This window comes from Coloeus monedula, assembly GCF_965178545.1.
Source record: "Coloeus monedula genome assembly, chromosome: 1".
NCBI classification, from domain to species: Eukaryota; Metazoa; Chordata; class Aves; order Passeriformes; family Corvidae; genus Coloeus; species Coloeus monedula.
Genome location: NC_138781.1, coordinates 102,499,319 through 102,522,215, shown reverse-complemented (window position 1 = coordinate 102,522,215; position 22,897 = coordinate 102,499,319). Strand labels below are relative to the sequence as shown.

General features: G+C 38.4%; 1 protein-coding gene across 1 annotated transcript in view; it reads left to right on the top strand.

Moving 5' to 3' along the window:
• The window catches only part of DOK6 (docking protein 6), a gene marked incomplete at both ends in the record, with an annotated part of 249,450 nt that overhangs the window by 101,496 nt on the left and 125,057 nt on the right, over positions 1–22,897 (top strand). Inside the window, one exon of the mRNA XM_082290095.1 lies at positions 16,248–16,362. Coding sequence (XP_082146221.1) covers positions 16,248–16,362 — 115 coding nt within the window. The remainder of the gene's footprint in view (positions 1–16,247; positions 16,363–22,897) is intronic.

The following is a 22,897-nucleotide window of genomic DNA, read 5'->3' as shown; positions in this document are numbered from 1 at the left end:
TGAGTGTGTGTGTACAAGTTGGCAGCAAAAAGGACACTCTGCTCTTGCAAATCAGCTGTTTAAATAGAAGCCTGTATTTCTGTTATATTAAGTATTAAAAGAAGCTGGAAGACCAAACCTTTTTCTTGGAAAAAATAATGTTGGATAGGAGAGAAACTTTTAAACATTTCAGCAGGAGGAGAAAAAAAAGATAATGTAAAACTTCCAAAATGTCATTGAACCCTAGAACAATTCAGGACCTCTGGAGCCATCTAGTTCAATCCCCTGCTCAAAGCAGCATCAGTCAGATCACACTGCTCATGGCCATGTCCAGTTGTGTTTTGAATATCTCCAGGACTGGAGGCTTCATGACCTCTAGAAAGCTAAACAAGAAGTCCTGCACTCACGGCCTGATAACCAAAGCAATAAAAGAGGCTGGGAACTGAATGTGTGGAGTGCAGCTCTCCTGGAAAGGCCCCGAGGATCTCGTTGGGCAGTGAGCTGAGCTGAGCCAGCTGTGCAGCAGCAATGAAGGCAAACCATGTCCTGGAAAGCCTCAGGAGGAGTATGGGCAGCAGCATGAGAACTCTCAGCCTGGAAGGCTTCTCTGTACTGAGCCAGACCTATAATATTGTGCCTAATTCTGCTCACTGTGGTCCCCTCACTGCTCTATTCAAGACAGGAAAATCCCCAGAGAGTGTCAGTGAGGAACTTGGAGGTTGGAGAACCTGGGGCAAGACTGAAGGAACTAGATTTGCACTAGTGAGGAAAGAAGGCCTGGGGGCAACTTATTGCAGCCTTCCAATTTTGATAAGGTGACTGAGGTGTTCTCAAGGATGCTCAGGGGAAGGACAGCAGGCAATGAGCAGAGGTTACTTCAGGAGAAATTAGCTTGATATAAGGAATAAAAAAAGAATAGCCAACTGATGTTTAGAACGACTAAACATGAGAGCAGGCTAAGCAGAGAGGTCAGTATTTCCTCACTGGAAATCTTGAAGACCTAGCTCAGCAAGGCCCTGCGTAACCTGACTGAAGTCACTGCTTTCAAGGTGGACCAGATGATCTCCAGGGGTTCCATCTAACACAGCTTTTCTGTGAGCTATGAAGTATGTGTCACTGAAGTTGCTACTAGCTCTTGATACATACCTGTCCTGCATGTATTATGTCAAACTGGTCTTGCCCTCTCCTGAGCATGTTTCGGTGATGGAAAAAGTAAACTTAATCTTCCTAGTGTCTCTTAAAACTGTCTCAGGAGAATTTTCTTTGAACTGCTCTAGTGTTATTGCTTTACAGTAGAGTATATTGTGGTCTATGTGTCAGTTATGTATATTCTGCTTTTGCCATGGAAATCTAGCCATGTTTTGGCAAAGTTTAAAGCCTTGCAAACCTGTATTTTGTGCATATTTTATAGAAAAACTTCTGACTTTGACAGCTAAAATGTTTCATGTCATCTGTAAGGCTTTGAATGTGATGGAAATTCAGATTATTTTCTCTCTTGAGTAATGAAATATGTTTCCCCCAGTTCTTTCAGCACTAAAGACTGGTATTCACTGTAGGAACTACTTGTCATTTTTATAGACTAGAACAGGGACAGGTGTTTGAGGTGAGATCGTGGAGTGATTCTCTGTATGCATATCCTCTAGCACTTGGTCACATGGAAAGGAAAATTGTTGAATTAAGAGAAGAAATAGACCAAATCTTAGGGCATGGAAGAAAAATAAAGGAGTAAGTGTTCTGGCACTCTGTGAGAGGCACCTTATCCTTTGGGTATCTGTAAGAAACACCAAGGCTGATGGAAGGCGCTGGCTGCTCAAATAATTATATGAGAAATGCTGAAGCGAAGAATAGGATAGGAAGATTTTGAAGAAAATGTATATTACTAAAAGTAATAAATCTATTTTAATTGACTGCACAAAGCCAGGGAGACTGGTGCAGAGATAACAATCCCAAAAATGAGAGGGAGGTGAATGAACAAGGAAGCAAAGAGCATGGACATAGTCTGTCTCTTCAGCTCAAGTATACCTGGTAAAGAAAGTCTGTGCAGCAGGACAGGTGCACATTAACAGAAAGCAAGGAGGGATTGTTCAAGTTTTTACACCCAAGTAAATTGTTCTCCAATAACACTACCTCATTTGTTCCGGCAGCTGGGAGGTGTTCTCTTCTCAGACATGGCCCTGGAGAGGCCAGTGCCAAAATAAGAAGATCCTGTGCTTGGAAGAGAGGGTTTCAGTAGCAGGGACCCCAGTGGAGCTGGGGGATAGGCACTTAGGAGGGGAGAGACTGGAATTAAGGTCTCTGAAGCACATCCTCATTGGTCCTTCGGGGGAAATCAAGAGGAAAGGATTGAGCTAGCATATAAAAGAGAGTTGCACTAACCAAACTCTCCTTTTTAATGCAAGTGAAAAGTGGAATCTGGATATCTTAAACTCAAATCAAAAGTTTAAAGGACGTGTTTTTGACTTTCATTCGTTTTCACCATGCAATTCCTTGTTTCTTCCCTGCCAATATAATCCACACATCTCAGAAGCAAGGAAGGTGTAAAAGAAAATTAACATTAGTAAAACCATCTGTGTGAAATATACTTGTATGATGACCGGTACAGAACCCTGAGAGAAGTCAGGCTGTACCATTAAGTCAGAGAAACATTATGAATTTATGACAGTCAAACAAATTTATAAAGCCTCTACTTAGCAGAATGGTATTCACCATTTATTCTGGCTGTGGTGAAAAATAGTTGTGGAAAATCAAATGCAATCATATATTTATGATAATGTGTATCATAATATGTATAGAATAGGTGCCAATAAACATAAAGGTATTTATATGTCATAAGATAAAAGGTAGGAAGGCCATAAATCAGACCCAGTGGGGCCCACTGCCATAAACAACAGGAAAATGGTAAACTAGGCTTACGGAACTAGTAATCAAAGTAATATTGAGGTCTTCCTTTTCTAGCCTTCAGCACTCAACTCTGCATTTGTATTTTTTCCAATATTTTGTGCATGTATTTTCACTATTCAAGTGTCAAAAGTAGGTATACTACATAAATAATAAAAGGTCATGATGAAAGTTAAAGACTAGATTTTTTTAGACTGCAGTTTATAACACTAGTAAAATAATGTTATGTGAGGATTTTACTTTTTTTTTCCTAATGACAACATTTTCCCTTGAAGCTAGTCTGAATTATATTTCTGTGTTGCTGGGGAATGGTTACCATATTGCTGTGGAAATGGGAAGAGGCGTGGACCCTTGTGCAGTAGCTATAAAAGGAGGCAGACAGGTACAAACAGCAGGTTATGGTGTATGAGGGAGGGCCAACAGGTTTGCCTCTGTAATTTGCTTTCTCTTAATAAAGGGAGATGAAATATAATAAGTCTTATGAGTACTAAGTTTCATTTAAGGTTTTGATTTACTTGGAGTTAGGGAGGCTTTGCAACGTAAATAAAGAGCAATTTATTATGAAGATTAGCACAAAACTATCTAATTTTTACTTCTTCACAGAAGGAGATTTGAAATTCAAATCACTGGCTGATGAAGGTTATTAAAAATGCATTAGAGTTGAAAATGTAGCTGTATGTAATTGTCATAATAGATACTCAAAATTAATTTATCCCCAATGACAATTAAGCTAAAAGAATTTTCAAATTATCAGCTAACAAATTTCAGCTAATTTTAGAAACAAATAAAATGAAAACATTTCAAAAATTTTGTAAAAAATTAAAACTATTTTAAATTAATTCTAAAAGAAGGGTTACATTTCTGTTTAGAATCATTCCTTTTCTTCTCTTGCAAGTTGCTGCACTCTCGCAATTTTCTTTTTTTTCTTTTACCTCAGGCTCTCTCTATTGCATTTTTCTCTCTTTCACCTTTTTCTCCCAAAGAAGTCTAGGCCACGTTGAGTGTGTGTGTACATACACATGTACAGGCATGGGCTGAATTTAGATTAAACTAAACTAATTTATCTTCCCTCTATAGCTGGTAGTTTTTCATCTAGTTGATGCATTTTTCTGATGAGCATCCAGGGATCTCATAGGTAATCTGCCACTATTAATACTTCTTCAGAATATCTGAAATGCCTATAATATATGTTTATATTTAAGAACAGCACCAAAATGACCATTTTAGCATTGTTGGATTGGCATGGGAGTTATTTTTAAAGACACTGAGGCATATTTACAGCCTTTAAAAATCAATGGGGAGAAAAGTTTTCCAAATAATACTACCTTTGTGGTGGGTATGTATTTTTTGTTTTAATGTTTTCTAAGAGCAAGACAACCAAACACTGTAGTCTAGTGGATATGTCTGTGGCTGTGCTTGTAGACGCACGCACGTGGGCTTGCACCACTTGCTGTTGTCCATGGCCAGCAGTGTGTCTGAGCCCCCCAGCTGAGTCCTGCACTTGTGTGTGTTTATTCCTCCCCTTTGGCATAAGGTGAGAAAGCCAAGAATAGGGAATGCAAAGACAAAGATGTCTCATCTCTTTTCCTGGCTAATGCAATTTTTTTTTTTCTGAATATACCTCTTGATAGTTCAGTAGATACTCAGCGTCTGAAAGGTCCTTAACATCGGCGTCATGAGTTTGTTATCAGCTGTGGTTTTTTTCCCCCTGTGAGTGTTATGTTAGAGGTAAGCCAGCCTTTGTCACCTGATTCTGACCCCAATCTCCCCCATGGTCTCAAGATCTGGCTGAAGGGAGCTACAGCTGAAGTTAAAGGCTTTCACAGATTGAAAGGGATAGGAAGGGGAATTACACCTGGGGCTCAGCCACTGGCATCATGTACAGCATGGATACAGACCTAATAATTTATGTGCATTGAAAGCCTACGGTTACTTGAATCCTCTAACACTCCTGACCCAGTTTTTCAATGCAGGGAGAGATTTCGTGGTTAGGGTTTTAACTTGCAGTTTAGCAGGAAGAATTATATATACACATCACTTACTGCATGTAAGTGATTTGTTTTCAAATTTAGTCTGTGTTAATAAACACTTATTTTTAATTGAGCTGATCTAACAAGATAATTATGGAAACTGTTGCAAGTCAGCCGATTTAAGTAAACTGAGAGAAAAATTTAAAGGAAGTTCTGGAAAAGTATGTTTTTCCTTTTCTTTCTACTCAAAAACCAGTAACATATTCCTTTTAATTAGCCAATACCTTTGGGTCAAAAATAGAACAGATCTGGACATAATCCTGTACTTTGGGAATGTTAAAAGTGAAAACTCTGAAAACTGGAAATGGTTTTTAACTATCCAGCATATTTTAGTCACCTCACAAGGATATTAACCCTCGTCTAATGACCTAATGTTCATAGTGAAATATTTCATTAATATTGTTTGCATGCCTAGTAACTCTAGCAAGAAGTTTGATATTGAAAGCTTTTTTTTTTTTTATTGCAGCTGAAATTTGAAAGGATAATTGTGAAACCCATTTTATTTGAGTTGTGAATCATCTTCCTCCTCTGACGTCTCTCTAGCATGGTGTTATTTTTCAAGTGTGCACCTGGGTTACAAATTAGAAAATTTATGTTGTTTTAGTATTAAGGCATTAGTTTAAATTTTGTTAACGCTCACTTTTACAGGAGGCCATATTTTTCGCCTTTTATTTTAATGCATACACAGTAGCCTGGTATTCAGATTGCTCTTCAAAATGAAAGGTTAGATTGGAAAACATATTTCAAAGGAACTTTAGGATAGCAAGGAAATGGGATTGAGGAGAACTGGGATTTTTGTTCTGCAAATGGCTGTCTGTAGAAATACCCCGTGAAGTGTGAATGCATTTTTTTCAATATGTATTTAAAAATCCTAATTAAAATGTTTGTTAAAGGAATAGGTCCACATGCGCGTGAACTGATCAGATTTTAACTATCACTTTCAATCACCAGGCTACCAACCAGAACCAGAATAATCCCAGTAGGCTGGTTGATTTTATGGATTAGGCAGCAGCTCAGTCCTGACAGTATTACAGCAGCACGGCTTGAGAGAAAGTAACTTAGCTTGGAAAAATCCTTACATCTTTGCCTAGTAAAGGCAGCTGATATGACTTTAATATGCTTACTCTGCCCTGCTAGGCTTGATTTACCAACACTGTCAACCAATTTAGCATTTAAAGTGGCATAACAACAGCTAGTCGAGGAAGACTGTTTTCCATCCTTGATTTTTTTAGATTTCATTGAGACAAAATAAAGAGTTTGTAACTGCTTATGTGGTAAGTGATCAGTTATAGTACAGCATGAAGCTGGGTGCCCATGTTGTAGTCTATATGAAAGTCAGATATACTAATACTTAGAAATAGTAAAGACTTAAAGAATGGAGAGAGTTGTAAATAGTAATAATTTCTCTTTCTCTTGCATTTATTTAAATTGTGAGAAATTAAAATTGTTACTTTATTTTGTATTCAGTCTAAATTTGCATAATGTCATCTACATTTTCCAAAAATGCTGAAAAATTCACACTTACTCATTTTTTTAAATCTCAATTTTTTAAATCTCAATTTTATCTGGAGGGTAAGAAGGAATTATTAGTCATCCTTCTACTATCAGATCTACACATATTTCTTCTCATCAAAGTTTTCTTTTTTGCCCTGACATTACTGTGTTATACTTAGCCTGATTTATTTTTAATGTATTCATTAATTCTGCCCCTTTTTGGTTTTTATTATGTACTTTTTCAGTCAACAGACAAGATTCTTACTGCTGTTATAGGTGTGGTTTCCATTTAGTATTTAGAGGAATGAACATTTACTTGGTAGAAGTTTCTTACTCCTCTGAAATAGCAGCCAGAGACCTGCCCTAGAGGCATAATGTGGAGGTTGATGTTCCACTCCTTGGCAAAAATCCTAGAGTGTTGTTACCATAACAACTCATATTCCAAGGGTAAATCCATGTGCAGAGATGGGGAAAACTCTTCTGTTCTCTTTCTGAATTGTTTTCACTCTTTTATGATCCATTCTTTCACTTCTCTGATCTTGGGATTTCTCTTCTCCCTTGTTATGTTCCTCTTGTAATCTTGTGTTTTAAGAATTGCTATTCTTTCATGAAACAGGTTTTTTTTCTTTTTTTTTTCTGCCTCTTAGTACATTTTTAGCTTAAGTGTTGTTTTCCAGTCTCTTGCATCCCCTCATCCTATTGTTGATTGCTGGTTTTGTGCAGTATGTGCTGATGTCACAGAAATGTGTTCCATCTTAAATACTCTGAAGGGCCTAATCCCCTGAGGGCTTGCGCAAACTCACAAAGGTCCAAATATCCTTGTAGGTCTGTTAGCATCCATTTTTTAGACTTAAGTTATTTCTTATGTGAATGGACCTGAAGAGTTCTCTTGTCCAGCTCCTGCTGGGGCAATGTCCAGTTGAGTCTCCAGGGATGGAGATTGCAGAGCCTCCCTGAGCTGCCTGTCCCACTGCTGGACTGTCTTCATGGTGAAAACATTGCTTTCCATATGCAGCCTGAACATCTCGTGCCTCAGTTTATGCCCATAGTCCATCTTCCTCCCTCCAGGCACAGCAGCAAAGAGCCTGGCTCTGTTTCCTTGATAACCACCCTGCCAGCCCTGGGGGATGCAGTTAGATGCATCCCAAAGCCAGGATGGAGCAGCTGCTGCCCTCAACCTCTCTGCACCACTGGACAAGTGGTCCAGCTCTAGCTGTCCTGGGGACACTCTGCTGAGCTCACTTTGTTGTATCAATTTCATTGGATTCCCAAAACTGGGCAGAGTGTTATAGATATGATCTAATGAATGCTGAGGTAAAAAAATAAGGCACTTCCTTTGATGTATGATCTGTGCTTCTGTTGATGCAGACATTTCACCAGTCCCAAAGGTCTTTATGCTTTTCAGGCAGCACACTCCCTTTTCTTAAGAGCCCAAATCACATCCAGCTCCATCCAAAGCTGTAACAAAACTTCTACTCTGTGGCAATTGGATTTAGCAACATCGAAGGAGCCACTGCTAGCTGCAGATAGTATGACTGAAAGCTGAGCTGGAGGCAGGTGTTTAGATGCTTTGAGATCCTTTCTGTGGTCCTTTGATCTGTAACGAGCCAGCATCTCCTTTTGCAGACTGGAAGCAGCATACTGATGCCTCCTTTGCCCTTTTCTTGCTGTGATAGTTAACATGGCCCTTGCTTTTTATATCACTCTCTTATTGTTGCCATGCTGTTTCTGCTTTGACGTGGTTCTTTACTGTGTGGGAGTCACTCACTGGAGTCCCTGCTCCTTGCCCCAGTGTTGGCTTTTGCTCTGTCACATTACTGCTTGCATAGTATTGCACAACAGATGGTAGTATGTGGGCCATTATTAAGACATAAGAGGATAAATGATTGCATTTCATAGCTCTCTCTTCTGCTTCTATTTTTTCTAGTTAGAACTTAAATGACAGGAAAGTAGTGTGCAATGCAAAACAGAAACCCATTTATGTAAATTCAGACCTTTTCCTCTGCCCAGGCAATTTCCAGGACTGCACAGTGGAAATAACATTCAGTAGATGGAATTGCGGAATCATTTCCTTCCCAGTTTCATATGGGAGGCACATGTCTGGAAGAATTCAAATAGGATATAACCCAGAATGGGGCACTTTAGATTTTATTCATTATTTTTGTGGTTTTCTTCTCTTTTGGACCTCCTTTCTTATTTACTGTGGAATTGTAATTTTCATAGGGATGCAAACATAATACGTGATTTGGAAGTAATATTCCAATAATTGTGGAAGAGTTATCTCATCTATTTAAATGTACAATTTGAGCACCAGACCCCACAATGTGTTGTATAAGTACAGTCTTTACATGTCCATGTCATACAAAAGGAAATCCTAGCTCTTCAGCTGCATGACTAGAACAGATTTTTAGTACAAGAAGCAAACAAATCAATGTCCAGTGTAGGTCAATAACGAAGTGTGGTAGATTAAAAAGAAAGTGTATTGAATTGTTCCTAAAATCCTTTCTCTTTGAGAGAAATAAATGTAGTTCCAAAGAAAGTAATCAGAAAAGAGGAAAATTACATTTACTGTTAAGAAGCAATGCGTCCCAGTTAATATGAGCCTTTGTTTAAATTAAGTGTATTTTGGAATTTAATAGCCTTTCATATCTAAGAATATTATTAAGATACTGAAAGGATAATGAAACACCCAAACATTTTATAGGATAGGTGTTTTAAGATTGACAGTTACTGTTTTATAATATAAAATATTTTGCTACTATAGTGAAATTGTGATCTTGTAATTATTTCCTGTTGCTTACCTAGGTAACAAATGCTCTTTCAAAAAGAAGACTTTAGGTTGATAGACAGGGAAGGACTAAAGTGTTTTTAGAGAGACCAGAAATTTCTTACTGAAAATCTGTTATCTGATCTCTTCTGGCTAGACAGAAGTAACTGTCCACTTCAAAGCCTGGGTGTGCTGTTCAGAGATTTTATTTTCCATATAACAATCCTAAATAATTTCCTTGATCATCTGCCTATACCTGTGTGTCCTGCTTGGATTTAGGCTATGGCTATCTGCCACTGAAGACTTTCTTATATTAGTAGTTTTCCTGCACTTGAATTATTTACTAGAAATCTGCAGCATGACTTTACTGAAATTAAATTACAGTTGGTGTAACTAGAGGCAAGTGGAGTTAGACTTCTGAAATCTATCAGGATATTTTTTGGATGGTTTCCAAGTCTTTTGGCACAGAAGTGCACTAAAACTAATACAGACCAATCCTTTAGTGTGTCTTCTAACTCAGAACCCTGACATCTGACAATGCTTGGGCATTTTGGCAGGAAGTAGGGAATTGAAGGAATTTGGTATTAGTGTCAAATTTAGGATAATCATGCAGAAAGGTGACTTCAAGTTTCTGTGAACCTCTCAGGTTACAAATTATTATCATAAGACATCAGGGAAAATCTTCAAGGAAATTAAGATCATTTTAATTTTTTTTTTTCCCATGTGAGGGCATAAGCTAAGTACTTCCTCTGATCCTCTTGCCTTTTTGACCTTATAGCATGAGATTTGTTAACTGTTGGTTCCTTCAGGGGAGTCCTTCTCAGTTTCTTCTCTTGTTTTTAAGGTTGATATACTGCTCTATATTTTACTAATTAATTTTTCGGATGGTTGATCCACCCAGATGTGGCTAGACAGTATTTGCCAGATGTTGATAATTAAGGACTATATTATTCCTATATAGCATTTACTAAAGGATGCAAGTGGAAGCTCTGAATGTGGTGTTCTTCCAGATGAGATGTTACACCAACACAAAACAAGTTAAAACTTTGGGCTTATCTCCAGACCAAGTTAAAGAAAAACAATGATGATGAGAGGAAGTGCATTGCATTACTTGAAGCAATATTTAGATGATTCATGAGTGATCAAGGTATATGAGCAATAGTGTCAGAAAACTTATTGTAGGATCTTCTGCATTCTTGTTCAGTGCTTGATGTATATCTGTAAAGAAGTTTTACATTTTGGTGAACAATCCAAACATCAAAAAAAATTTATTTCCAGATGAAGTGCATTTCTTTTCATCTGTGCTTACAAGGAATCTTTGGGATGATCCAAATTCCTGGCTGTGAGAGGAACCAAGTTACAGTAACCAACACTGATGTGTAGCCTTGAGAGCCCGGTGCAAGCCAAGCCTAGTATAATTTTGCAGGTGTGAGATGCTGCCTTTACCAGTCCTAGAAGTTATCCTACCTAGCAGCCCTTCAAGCCTCTGTCCTTTTATCAAATATCAATGAGAGGCAGAGGACTTGGATGTCTCTGATATAGCTATGTCAAGCCCCACCCTCCCTCCACCAAGAAAGAGAAAAGCCTGTTTAATATGAAAAAAAATCTAAAAAAAAAGAAGCCTTGGCAAAGTTTGGTAACATGTGACTTTAGTAACCCTTCCACATCTTTTCATCAACTGGTGTTAATTTGTCTTTCTAGAGAAAAAGTAAAAGTGGTTTTAAAGACTGATTAAAAAAAAAGGTCAAGAAACCGAATAGAAAAAAAAAAACCAACAAACCAGGAAATGTATGTGTGGGCTGCTGAGTGATGGACACATGAAGCAGGAATTATTGATGAGGAGTAGGAGAACTGAGAAATGGTCCAGGTGCTAAGAGTCCCTATCACATACCACACTGAGCAACACATGGAGAACAGCACTAAATGATAGTGCCAATGTCTAGTAGAGAAAAGAAAGTCTAAGTTAACGTGCTAATAGTAGTGGAAAATCGTAAACTACATGACCATAGCTTAATAAAAAAGGATTTATTTCATCTCCTGGAAGAAATCAAAGGATAACAGTCAGCAAGAAATCTGTTTGCAAGATCTCTCAATGAGCAGGCAGTATTAGGGATTTTATTCATTGTTGAAGTTAATATTGTTCTAGAGAGTTACAAATGGAGGAAATAGGAAAACTGACTTTCTAGGTTTTTGTTGGTTTATATTATTTTCAGCATTAAGAAAGTTTTAGGCAAAGTATAATCCCACAATAGGAAAATGCTTTTTTTTTTTTTTTTTTGGTGAAAAGTCTAGGTAAGACTCTTACATATGTAATGGCACAGCAATTTTTCCCTTTCTTATGTTTCTCTGACTGATACAAGGCTGTCAGTGGTCTAGATAGTTTCAAATGCTATTTTGTTGTTGTGAAGAACAGGAATATTTTCAATGTATTAGACTGAATTTTGTCAACAAGTCCATTATAATACCACAGGGAGCAAATTTTGGTATAATGTTCCTTGATTTAAAAAGTAGATTTACCTAATGTACTACTCATAAAAAAGGGGAACTTTTTTCTTTTTTTTTTCAACTCTATTAGTCTTTTAAAACCTTCCTAAAGCCTGCAACGTGATGTTTTAAATTATTTCAAAGTAGTTAAGATTTTTATAAGTTTTCCTTTTGTCTTTTCAGTAGCTTTGATACTTTTAAAAAGGTTTATTTGGTTATATGTTTTTTCAAAAAATAATAGATAAAATTTAAGCCACAGTTTTAAAAATCCCAGAGATAAAGCAATCTGGTTGCCAAGGCAAAGTTCTTTTTTTCCTTCATACAAGATAATATAAGCTCTCAGGTGTTTATTTTTTAATTGTACATGTTCAGCAAGTAGAGAAATGACTCATGCTTCATTGGCATTAAACCCAGAATTCAGAATTTCATTAATTTAATTCTCTATCAATGGGAGGATAGACTTTCAAAGTCTTTCTGCTCTGATCATGGAGGGAAACAGACTGTACAATATGAAAAGATGAACAAGGAAGCAAATATTCATCTCTATTTAATGTTGAAAATTACATAACCAATAGAATTAATGAGCGGCTTATTTGATATTATGGCCCCTCTAGTTGTTAGTGTCAACTTGTGTTCCTGAATTGTTCTCATTTCTTTTTCTGTTGCCTTGCCCAGTAAAATTATATTTCCTAAAATCTGTCTACATTTCCTGTGTCCTCAAGATGTTATAACTAAAATTACTATTTCCTTCAGTTCTTGTAAAACAAAGCATTCCAATGAAAAAGGTATTAATTAAAAAAAAAAAAAAAAATTGACTGGCAGAAATATTTTGGCCACCCAAGTTATACCACTAAAGCTTTTGACAAGGAAATAAGTGTCTCACAATATCTCATAGTGGTTTCAAATAGGTCCATTTTTTGTGGAAAGGCGTACACAAGTGGGATATGATTCCTGTGTCAGACTATGAATGGCTCAAAAAACTTTGTCTTAAATAAAGTAAAAGGAGTTTGGAAGAGGCTAGTCATGTCACTTTGTCCATCACATTGGAGTTATAAGAAGTTTTGTGCTGTCTAGGGAGGTGGTATGATTCCAGAGACAAAGAAAAATCGAAATGTGTTTAAAATAAAGCCCCTTTCTTCCTGCATCGAAACTGTTTTTCTGCACTTACCTTGCATGTTGTTCAACTTAATCTCTCATATGGGTACCAAAAAGCAGCATATAAGAATTTGGTGGTGTTTTCATTGTCTTTTTCGGACATTAAATTCCCACCAGAGAATAAAATAAAATTCTGTTGTATGTGCATTTTGTGCTGACAATATTCCTAAGTGGGTGATGGATGTTGCATATGTGACTATATTAAACAAGGCAGGATTAATGTACCAATCAATAAGGTTGGTACAAATCAAAAATCATCTTTACAGATGGCCAGGTGTGTGTACTCAGGTATGTCTGTATTTATGTTTCAAACAAAAATTACTGTGAACATTTTGTAGCTTTAGTGACAGGAATGTAAGATTTTTTGGCTCTATTACCATTATTATCTTATCTTAAGCATTGCAGGATCTTTCAGTAATCTCTAACACTCAAATATTAACAAAAAAGAATAGATCTCTACTATATGACAGAGACTAGAACAAGGCTTAATATGCCTTTTTGTCACCATTCAAAGCAATTCTATTTCCTTTTCTGTTATTCCAGAAAGTGAAATTTTCCCTTTTAAATACAACAAGATTTAAGGCACTTTTTTCTGTACTGTGTGCATTGTCACACATGCACACACATGTGAAAATGTCACTTTCTGTATCAATTGCTTGTGTTAGAATCACTGGAGCTTTTCCTTCCTATTAGTGTTTTCCCTTTCCTATTGCATTGCCAGCTATATTTTTAATTCTCTTTAATAATAACCTGAACTTTTTGGTGTCCCAAATCCTCTTAAATATTTTGCTCTTATATCTTCTTATTTAGAAAGACTAGTAGATCTGTATGTTCTCCATCTCTGACTTTGGGGCCTTCCGTGTCTTCAAAATTCAGGAATGGCTTATGGATTTGGTATTGTTCCCTCAGGTTTTGCATTCTGGAGTCTGTTCTCTTGTCTGCCTACTTTACTCGTCTGCTTTCTTTCCCCTTTTGGGGGATTTCCTCGAGATTAGTGCTTTGGGTGAGTCATAAGAGCCCTCTCATACATTAGATCATTTACCATGCATAGATCCAGGAAAATCCAGACATTTTGGTAACTTCTTTATTGGGACAGTGATATTTGTGGTATTCAGCCCTTCTCTTTCCCCCAAGCCAAAAAATAGTGAAATATATGAATTCTTGCAAAGCCCTGAAAATGCATGACAAAAGTTAAAATTATAAGGGATTAGGAACCAAATGGTGAGTCAAATGTTGCACCTGTGTCCAAAAAAAGGCCAAAAGGTTAACCTGGAGAATACAGAGAATTCTGGCAGTTAACTAAAGGTCAACCTGGAGAATTTCTGGCAGTCTTACTTCAGCCTATGGGAAGAACAGTGAGTGAATCATCTTAAAATATATTTCTAGACGTGAAAGAAAAGGTTATATTTGGGAAAGGCAGCATGGTTTTACCAAGGGTAAATCATGCCTGACCAATACGATCGCCATCTATGATATGTGATGAGAAGAGCTTTAGCAAGGCCTTCCACATTTTCTCCCAGGATATTCTCAGATCCAAGCTGGGACATTATCATTTATGTGGGTGGATGTCTAGATGATGTAAAGCTGGTCAGCAAGTCAGACTCAGAAAGTCGTGCTTAAAGGGGTTTCAATCTACTTGGAGGTCAGTAGCAAGTGTAGAACTGCTGTGGTCTGTACTGGGACCTCTCCTGATATTGTTATCAGGGACCTGGAGGACATGGCCAGTCAATACAGGGAATGATTATTCTCCTCAGTTGAGCACACATTAGACCATATTTATAGTACCACATCCAGTTTTGGCCCACCTGTTACAACAGAGATATTGACAAACTGGAGTGAGTTTTGCTGAAGGCTGTCAAGACAGACCCTATAGCAGTCTTCAGTTCTGGTCTCAAGTTTGTCAGCACATACACATTCCACTTCACGCTTTATCTCTGTTTCTTTTGCTGGTTTGATGCCTCTCACTGCTCATCTGCTATCAGTATTTTATTGAAATGTCTTTGCCCCAGCGTGTTCCATTTTTTTACTCTACCATATAAAATCTCTTCTGCTTTAAAAACATTGTCTTCAGCATGTGAAAAGGAGTGCTGGAACTGTACACTGGGAGCATAACAATTACAAAGCAAAACAAATAAAAAACCCCCACCTACATTCAGTCCATTTTTTCTGTAGACATAGATGTCCTGACTCATATGGATGACATTTTTTTAGAAATTAATTCTGCCTGAGGCAAATGTCCTGCCTGAAAAAACTACCTCTAAACAGATAAGGTTTGCCCAGAGTTCCAAGAAACTGAGAAGAAGATTTTATATTATAAAGTGCTAATCAGTTTAAGATAGACTGTGCCACCAGCTCTGGTTGGAATAACATATTTTTCTTCCATTTGTGTTAATTGTAGTTATCTACTTTCATCAAAAGAAAAGGAAAATAGATTGAATTTTTTATGTTGTAAATTTGCTGCAAGAGTGTTTTATTGTTGATAAGCTTTTCAAATATTTAGAAAACAAAAGTTTGAGTTCAAGGATGACAGATACATTTTAAAGACACATGAGGATCTATCCTTACAAATGTAGTGATACTATTTGACATATTAGTTGAGTTACCTCCCGTAACTAATGAAGCACTGTTGTTTTAACATTAGGTTTTCTATTTGATGCAGCTTCTGAAACTTGTCCAAGTTGTATGAATATAGAAATTGAAAAATAGATTATAGAAAATCCAAAGGCTGACTTGATGTCATTGTGAACTGTTTCCAAGTATGACTTTATTAGAGAAGTAGAGTTTTGCAGAAATTTATTTATTCGAGAAATAAAGTTATTAGAGTTAAGTTTTGCAACTTAAGACTCTACCTATTTATGTGGTTTTATCAGTTGCAAAGCTTATAAATATAAATAACCTTAGGGGGTGTCGTGGTTTAGGAATGGTACTCCCCAGTTTAGTTCTCCCACCAAGACTCAAAACCACACTGCTGTTCATTCGCTCCCCCCTTCTCCTCCCCTTCCCACTCTGTTGAGATGGATTTGAGAACTGGAGGCATAAAAGCTGAAAATCACAGGTTGAGATAAGAACGATTTACTAGAAACAACGAGGCAAGAAAATGAACAGTAATAACAACAATATAAATAGCACAAAGTATAAGACTAAGAAACAATTTACATGGAAAAGCCTGCAACAATACCTGGCTCTTCCACACGATGCTTTCTCCCCACTGGAAGGAGAGAGAGTTCCTTACTCCCACCCTTGGCAATGAGTGAGGTGGTATGGAATAAAATCTGGGCCTTCTCCACACACTTCTCCTGCTTACTGTGAAAAATTAACCCTGTCCTGGCTGAAACTGGGACAGGGGAAAAACAGTTTAGAGTAAAAATTGAGCAGTTAAGGTTAATATTTTTATTTGTAGTATTTATACACTGGTCTAAAATATTTTTCTTCATTTTAAGGTAACTGAGCTGCACAATATCAAAAACATAACCAGATTGCCGCGAGAGACAAAGAAGCATGCAGTGGCAATTATCTTTCATGATGAGACATCAAAGACATTTGCGTGTGAGTCAGGTAAGCAATTGGTGCTTCATCTCTAGCTTGAAGAAATCAAGTTTCACATCAAAGTCTGGCTTGGATGAATTAACTCAAAATGCCAGATATAAATTCTTAGCTTAAAGAATTTTGTGGTAAACAAAAAACTGGAGTTTGGGGTTCATGTCTTTTTGGGGTTTGGTACAGGTTTTTTTAAATATATGTTGAGAGGTGTTAGGGATGTGACAGAGCTCTTTTTTCCATTACTTTTCTTTGACTGCAGATGATCTAAAGACTGGAGGCTTCCAGCTAAACTTGTAAATCCTAGTAAAAAATAACCTGTAAGATGTTATTAAGTCAAGATGTGAAACATTCTTTTTTTAACAAGCATTGCTATAGGCACTTACTGAACTAATAATTATCATGCCATTGCAAATAAGAGGCAAATACCAGCTAAAAGCCCAGGATATTTTAAAGCAGGGTGTCAAGCAGTCTGTGGTTTGAATGACTCCACTGCATAATGAATGAGTTGAGAACAAGACTTTGGCATTATGGTACATAATGGCAGGTAGTTACTTGTGAGATGCTGAACACTGCACAATTAAAGTGCACTTTTTTCTGGTTTGAAAGTACAGTTGTACACATCTATGTCCTAGGGCACACTTTAACAGAAAAAAAGTTTTTAAAAATAGGGGAAAATTCTTTAATGACAAAGTTTGTGCATTTTTAGCAACATATTTGAAACTGTGCATTTTAAAATAATAGTACTATATATATATGGGGTTTTTTTAAAAAAAAATATGTATATAATATTATGTATATATGGTGAAGGTCCTAAAGGGGAATCTATATGAGAAGTGGCTGAGGTTACTTGGTTTGGAGAAGAGAAGACTGAGGACAGACCTCACTGCAGTTACAACTTCCTTGTGAGAGGAAGAGGAGGGGCAGGCACTGATCTCTTCTCTTTGGTGACCAGGGACAGGATCTGAGGGAATGGCCCGAAATTGTGTCAGGGGAGGTTTAGGTTGGAATTAAGAAAAGGTTCCTCATCCTGAGGGTGGTTGAACACTGGAACAGGCTCTGCAGGAAAGTGGTCACAGCACCAGCCTGACAGTTCAAGAAGCATTTGGAAAATACTCTTGGGCACATGATGTGACTCTTGGCACTGTCCTGCACAGAGCCAGGAGTTGGACTCAACAATCCTCGTGGGTCCCTTCCAACTCTGGATATTCTACAATTCTATATTAATATTATCATATAAACATTGCATCATGTACAGTCTAAATAATAAATTAAATACAGTGAAAAAAAATCTGAGAAATGTGGAGGAAGTTAAAAGTGTGAAAGGCCATGAATTATGTAGATTTTGGATCAAATATTGCAAACAGTGATATGTGATATCCAGTGATATATATATCACAGTGATATATATATACAGTGATATATATATAACAGTAATATCCATCATGAAAGATGGATTGACAGTTTTGTTTGTTAATTTATTTAAGTTTAAAGACACACATATAAAATCTGTGTCTGTCTACAACCAGTTTAAGAGATCATTAGATAAGTAGTCCACATTAAAGATTTTGATTTCTAATGTGTAGAATTAATAGTGACTCTATATTATAATTAATAATTGAAAAAAAATATTTTAATTATATTCCAACAGCACTAAAGTCTGTTCTGTGGAAACTTTTCCATTTGCCTACGCATGCATTCCCCTTGTTCTCTAATGAAAAGATCTTGTTCCTTCCCTAGAATTACTATAGTTCAGGTATATTTGAAAAGAATGATGGAAAATCATAACTTCAATATTCTTTTACCAAAGAAGGGGCAAACTTAAGGAAGTTCAGCATGTCTGGCCCACTCATCCCTTTCTTCTGTAACAGGCATGATGCAACTCGTTAACCTTGAACCCAGTTGTATATACAAGGCTCCTGTACCTTAAGGTTCTAACAGGATGTCAGTATGAGATGCTCTCCCTTTAGGCTCTATACAGAGGTGTGTTTTGAGTGGACAGTGGGTGAAATGGCAAACAAGTGGAGAGCTTGTGGTCAGAGATCAACATTCAGACCAAGACAGGTGATGTCTGCTCTAGACCTTCTTATCAACAAGAAAAAGCAGATGAAGCAGTCTTAGGGCAGGAGGAAAAAGCCTCATAGTCCCAGACGTTGGTATTCTTGGGTGTCTTTAACCACAATAGTAACTATGGAAGGCCCATAAGTCTGAACACAAGCAATCCAGATTTCTGGAACAGATTGAAGATAATTTCTTGATACAGATGATCAATAATGTGATGAGGGGAGGTGTTTGTTTAGGGATGTGCTTGGCAGCATCCTGTGAATCCTTGAAAGGCAAAGGAGCCCAGGAGGGCTATCCAGTTTTCAAGGACAGCATACTCTGAGCACAAGAATGTCCTCTCCATTCTCAGAAGACAAGCTTTACAGAAGACCAGTATGAATGGACATGGAGCTCCTGATTCAGCTCAAAAAAAACCAAAAAAAACAAAAACAAAAACAAAAACAAAAAAACAAAACAAAAAAAAAAAAAAAACACCAAAAAAAACCCACAGTGGATCAGAGACAGCTACTTGGGAGAGATACAGATGCATTGTCTATTTATACAGGAATGGAGTTGGGAAAGCTCCAGCTCAGGGAAGTGCAAGATAGAAAAGGTTTCTTAAAGTACATCAGGAGAAAAATGAAGGCTAAATAAGCGTGGGTCCATTGCTCACTGGAGCAGTCAACGTAGTGACAAGGGTCATGGGAAAGGCTAAGGTACATTTTATACAGTGGGTTTCACTTGCAAGGTTTGTCCTCAGGCCTTCCAGGTTTCTGAGCCCTTGAACATGAAGCAGTATCCTCAGTAATGGGAGGCATAGTCAGGCATCACTTAAATCACTTGGATTTCATACATAAGTCAGTGGAACTTGATTGTCAGGAGTGACAAGAAGGAGGATCCAGATAACTGTACTCCAGTCAGCCTCACCTCAGTCCCTGAGAACACTGTTGGAGCCACTCATGTGTAAACACATGAAGAACAGCAAAGTGAATGGGAGTAGCAAAACTATTTCCCATATGCAAATCATGTTTGCTATAACGATGTGTCTGGCAAAAGAAAGGCAGTGGTTCTTATATACCTTGATTTTAATGGTCTTTGACGCCCTCTGTGGCTTTCTCCATAGTCCCCAAAACTGGTGGGACATAGGATGAATAAAGGCACTATGAAATGGACAGAAATTAGGCTGGACTTAAAAAGCCAAGCTTGTGAAGCCAATCTTGCAGCCAGTAGGTAGTGAATCCCTCAGGGACTAGTGCTGGGACCAACACCATTCAACACCTTCATTGATAGTCTGCATGATGAGGTGGAGGGTACTCTTGGCAAGTTTGCAGGTGACACCAGGTGGGGGTGACCCTAACTGGGAAGGCAGGGCTGCTGTCAGAGGGACCTGGACAGGCTGGAGAACTAGGCTGACATAAACTTCATGAGGTTCAGCAAGAACAAAAGCTCTTTCCCTGGTTTGTGGTAATCCCAGCCACAAGGCAGGCTTGGTGCCAGCTGTTGGGAAGCAGCTCTGCAGAAAAGGCCCTGGGGTCCTGGTGCATTACATGCCCTGGACAGCATTAGTTAGGATCTTGACAGCAGGTACTGGGAAGTGATCCTTCCCTTTTATTCAGCACTTGTAGGACCACATCTGGACTACTATGTCCAGTTTTGTGCACTCAGCATAATGTTGCTGGAGTGAATCCAGGGGATGGCACCAAGAGTCAGGAACACGTGACGTGAAGAGAGACTGAGAGCTGGGCCTGTTCAACCTGGAGCAAAATTAGTTCAGAGGATCTTATTGCTTACGTGGTCTGAGAATACAGAGAAGATGGAGCTATAACAGTGTCAGAGATAACTTGCTGTTTCTGAAAGACTACAAATCTTTGCTGTGGATATAGTGGAGTTTCAATCAGCTTGCCTTTCTCCATGCCTTTAGTCTATCTAAGCAGTATAGACTGTGTCATGTCTTTCAGATGAGAGAGATACACTGTTTTGTTTCACTAAAATCTGACTCTCTTGAACTCCAAATCTTTTGTGTTTTCTGAACTAGGAGGATACAGTCCAAAATAAAATTTCTTTCCCAGGTCATTTCCACAGGGAATTATGGCTTCTCACAAGGAACTTTGTAGCGGGTTGGGTTTGTAACCAGGCAGAAACACCGATTTAGTGTAATAGTTTAGTCCAAGATACTCATTACTGTTTACCTTCTGTGAGATAAGAATTAGGAGAAATGCAAAGCAGGCACCAAACTTGAAAGAATATAAAGAAGTTTATTAACAGACCTAAAAGAAGGAAAAAAAAATTATACCACACCTTCAGAACTCTTCTCCTCCCTCCACCTTCCTCCCTTCTCCCACTGACAATGTAAAAAGACAACCCTTAAGATGTTCAGTCTGTTTGCCACTTCTATAATAACCTTGTTCAGTCCATTTAGAAAGAGAAGGCTCTTCTTGCTCGTGCTATGAAAACATTATCACAACGAGACAGCCGCCCACTTCCAAATAACTTTGTTCAGTCCATTTAGGAAGAGGAGTCTCTCTGCTCGTATGTGAGTCCCTTCCCCCGACTTTCAGCTTTTCCCACAACTGCTTTTGAGGGTCCACTCTTGAAGTTTTTTGGGGTACAATTTTAAAGTTGAGCTGTTCAGAAGCAAAAGTTCTCTTCACCCATCTCTGGGAGCATTTCATCTCTAAGAACAGAGGCCCTTCCCCTTCCCTGGGAGCAAAAGGGTCCTCCTCATCTTCATCTCTAGGACTATCTCTGGGAGCATCTCTAGGAACTGAGGTTTTCTCCTTTCCCATTTGGAGCAAAAGTCCTCATCACTTCCATCTCTCCCTGTCCAAACTTCTCATGAAATTACAGCTGTGTCAGCCTCTGCCTATCTCAGTGCAGGTGCTTTTGCTTACGAGTTGAACACTCCACCCCCCATATCTTCATGAAAATACAATGGGATACTCTGATATATCATAGCTTCACAACAGAATTTCAGCTTTAAGCATCTCCTCTTTCTCTTCCCTCAGGTTTTCAGCTCTTCACAGCACTAAAAGGGTTAATCTCACCTCGGCCTTGCAGCTGGAATGTGGCTTATCGCTGTTGGTCACCTGACCTCTGCCGGACAGCGGTGCCGCTTTGCTGAAATCTTGGCTGCTTTGGGGTGGGGTGGGGGGGGGGGGTTCCACGGGTGGAACAGGGCCCATAGGCTCCAGGATGGCCATGGCCTGGCCTGGCCCGAGCAGGGCCTGGGCCGGGCCCACTGGCCCCCGCTTGGGCCCCGCAGCCACCTGTCCCAGCAGCGGAAACGAGAGACAGCTGGGGGGGGTTTGTCTATTCTTAAGTGTGGATCACAGAGGTGGTCACAACTTTAAGTGGCTTAACAGATTGTCCATGTTCAAACTGGCCACTGATAGGCTCTGTCAGGTCATGGGGAAAGCTGTAAGCACTCCTTTGCGAGAACATCACTTCCGAGACTATGCTAGCTAACCCATGACAAACTGTTACCATTTTTACTGCTGCTAAAATGTGCCAAGTACTCTGCTTACCTTTATGAAACTTAACAAAATTTAAGGAATATTTGGAGAACTGCTTGTTACTTAAAATGGGTTATTTTCCTTCTCTTGTTTAGTAGCACTGGTTTATATTGGAAAATGCATAGACTTTTAACAGCCTCACAGTGTATAGTGATGTACACACAATGGTGTTTATTTTGGCAAATTTTCTTGCCACTTCTTTGATTAACACAATCACTTCACTAATCCCTCTTCTTTCCCATGGCTTCCATGTCAAAAAAGCACTCAAGTGGTTTTGACTCAAGCAAAAATCTTCTAGAATCATAACTGCTTGACCTTGAATTTTTTAGGACCCCAGAGTTTTATAATTTGAACATTTTTCTACCGTGACACCTCTGAATATACAGAAGCAGACACCTTGTTTCTCGTCATCTTGACTTCCAGAGGCAGATGGAAGAACAATAACATTACACCCATGGCAAAAGGTCTGCTGAGCATGGAGTCAGTAATTTCTTGGAGACAAGGAGAAAGGAATACTCAAAGCTGAGTTGATTTTAGGGCTTTTGAACAATGGGAGGGGTTTTGTCAACATTGTACAAGGAAATTATTTTAAATAATGGTATCATTTTGGTTTTGATAGTATGAGCTGATACCTTCTCCTCTGCACAGTCTTAAAGTCCACATGCTGAAAAGCAGCACATTTTTCTGGCACATGGCTTTCTTAATTGTGGAATTAAGCACAATAAAATACTATTCTGTTTCAAAATAGGTCTCTAAAGATGCAAAACACTTTGGTTCTCCCCAGAAAGCCTGAGAGCTGTGATACCAGCCCACTGGGTGTGCTGGCTCAGAGCCTGTGGTTTCTTCCTAAGCTCCTGCAGCTTTTAGTCCCTCATCTTGCTTATTGTCTTCAAGGCAGCAACAGACAAGTCTGAGCTCTGGGTGGGCTGTAAGCCCTATACTTCCATTAGAATTTCACCAAATTAGTAGTCTTAGATACATCTAATTGTTGGTAATCT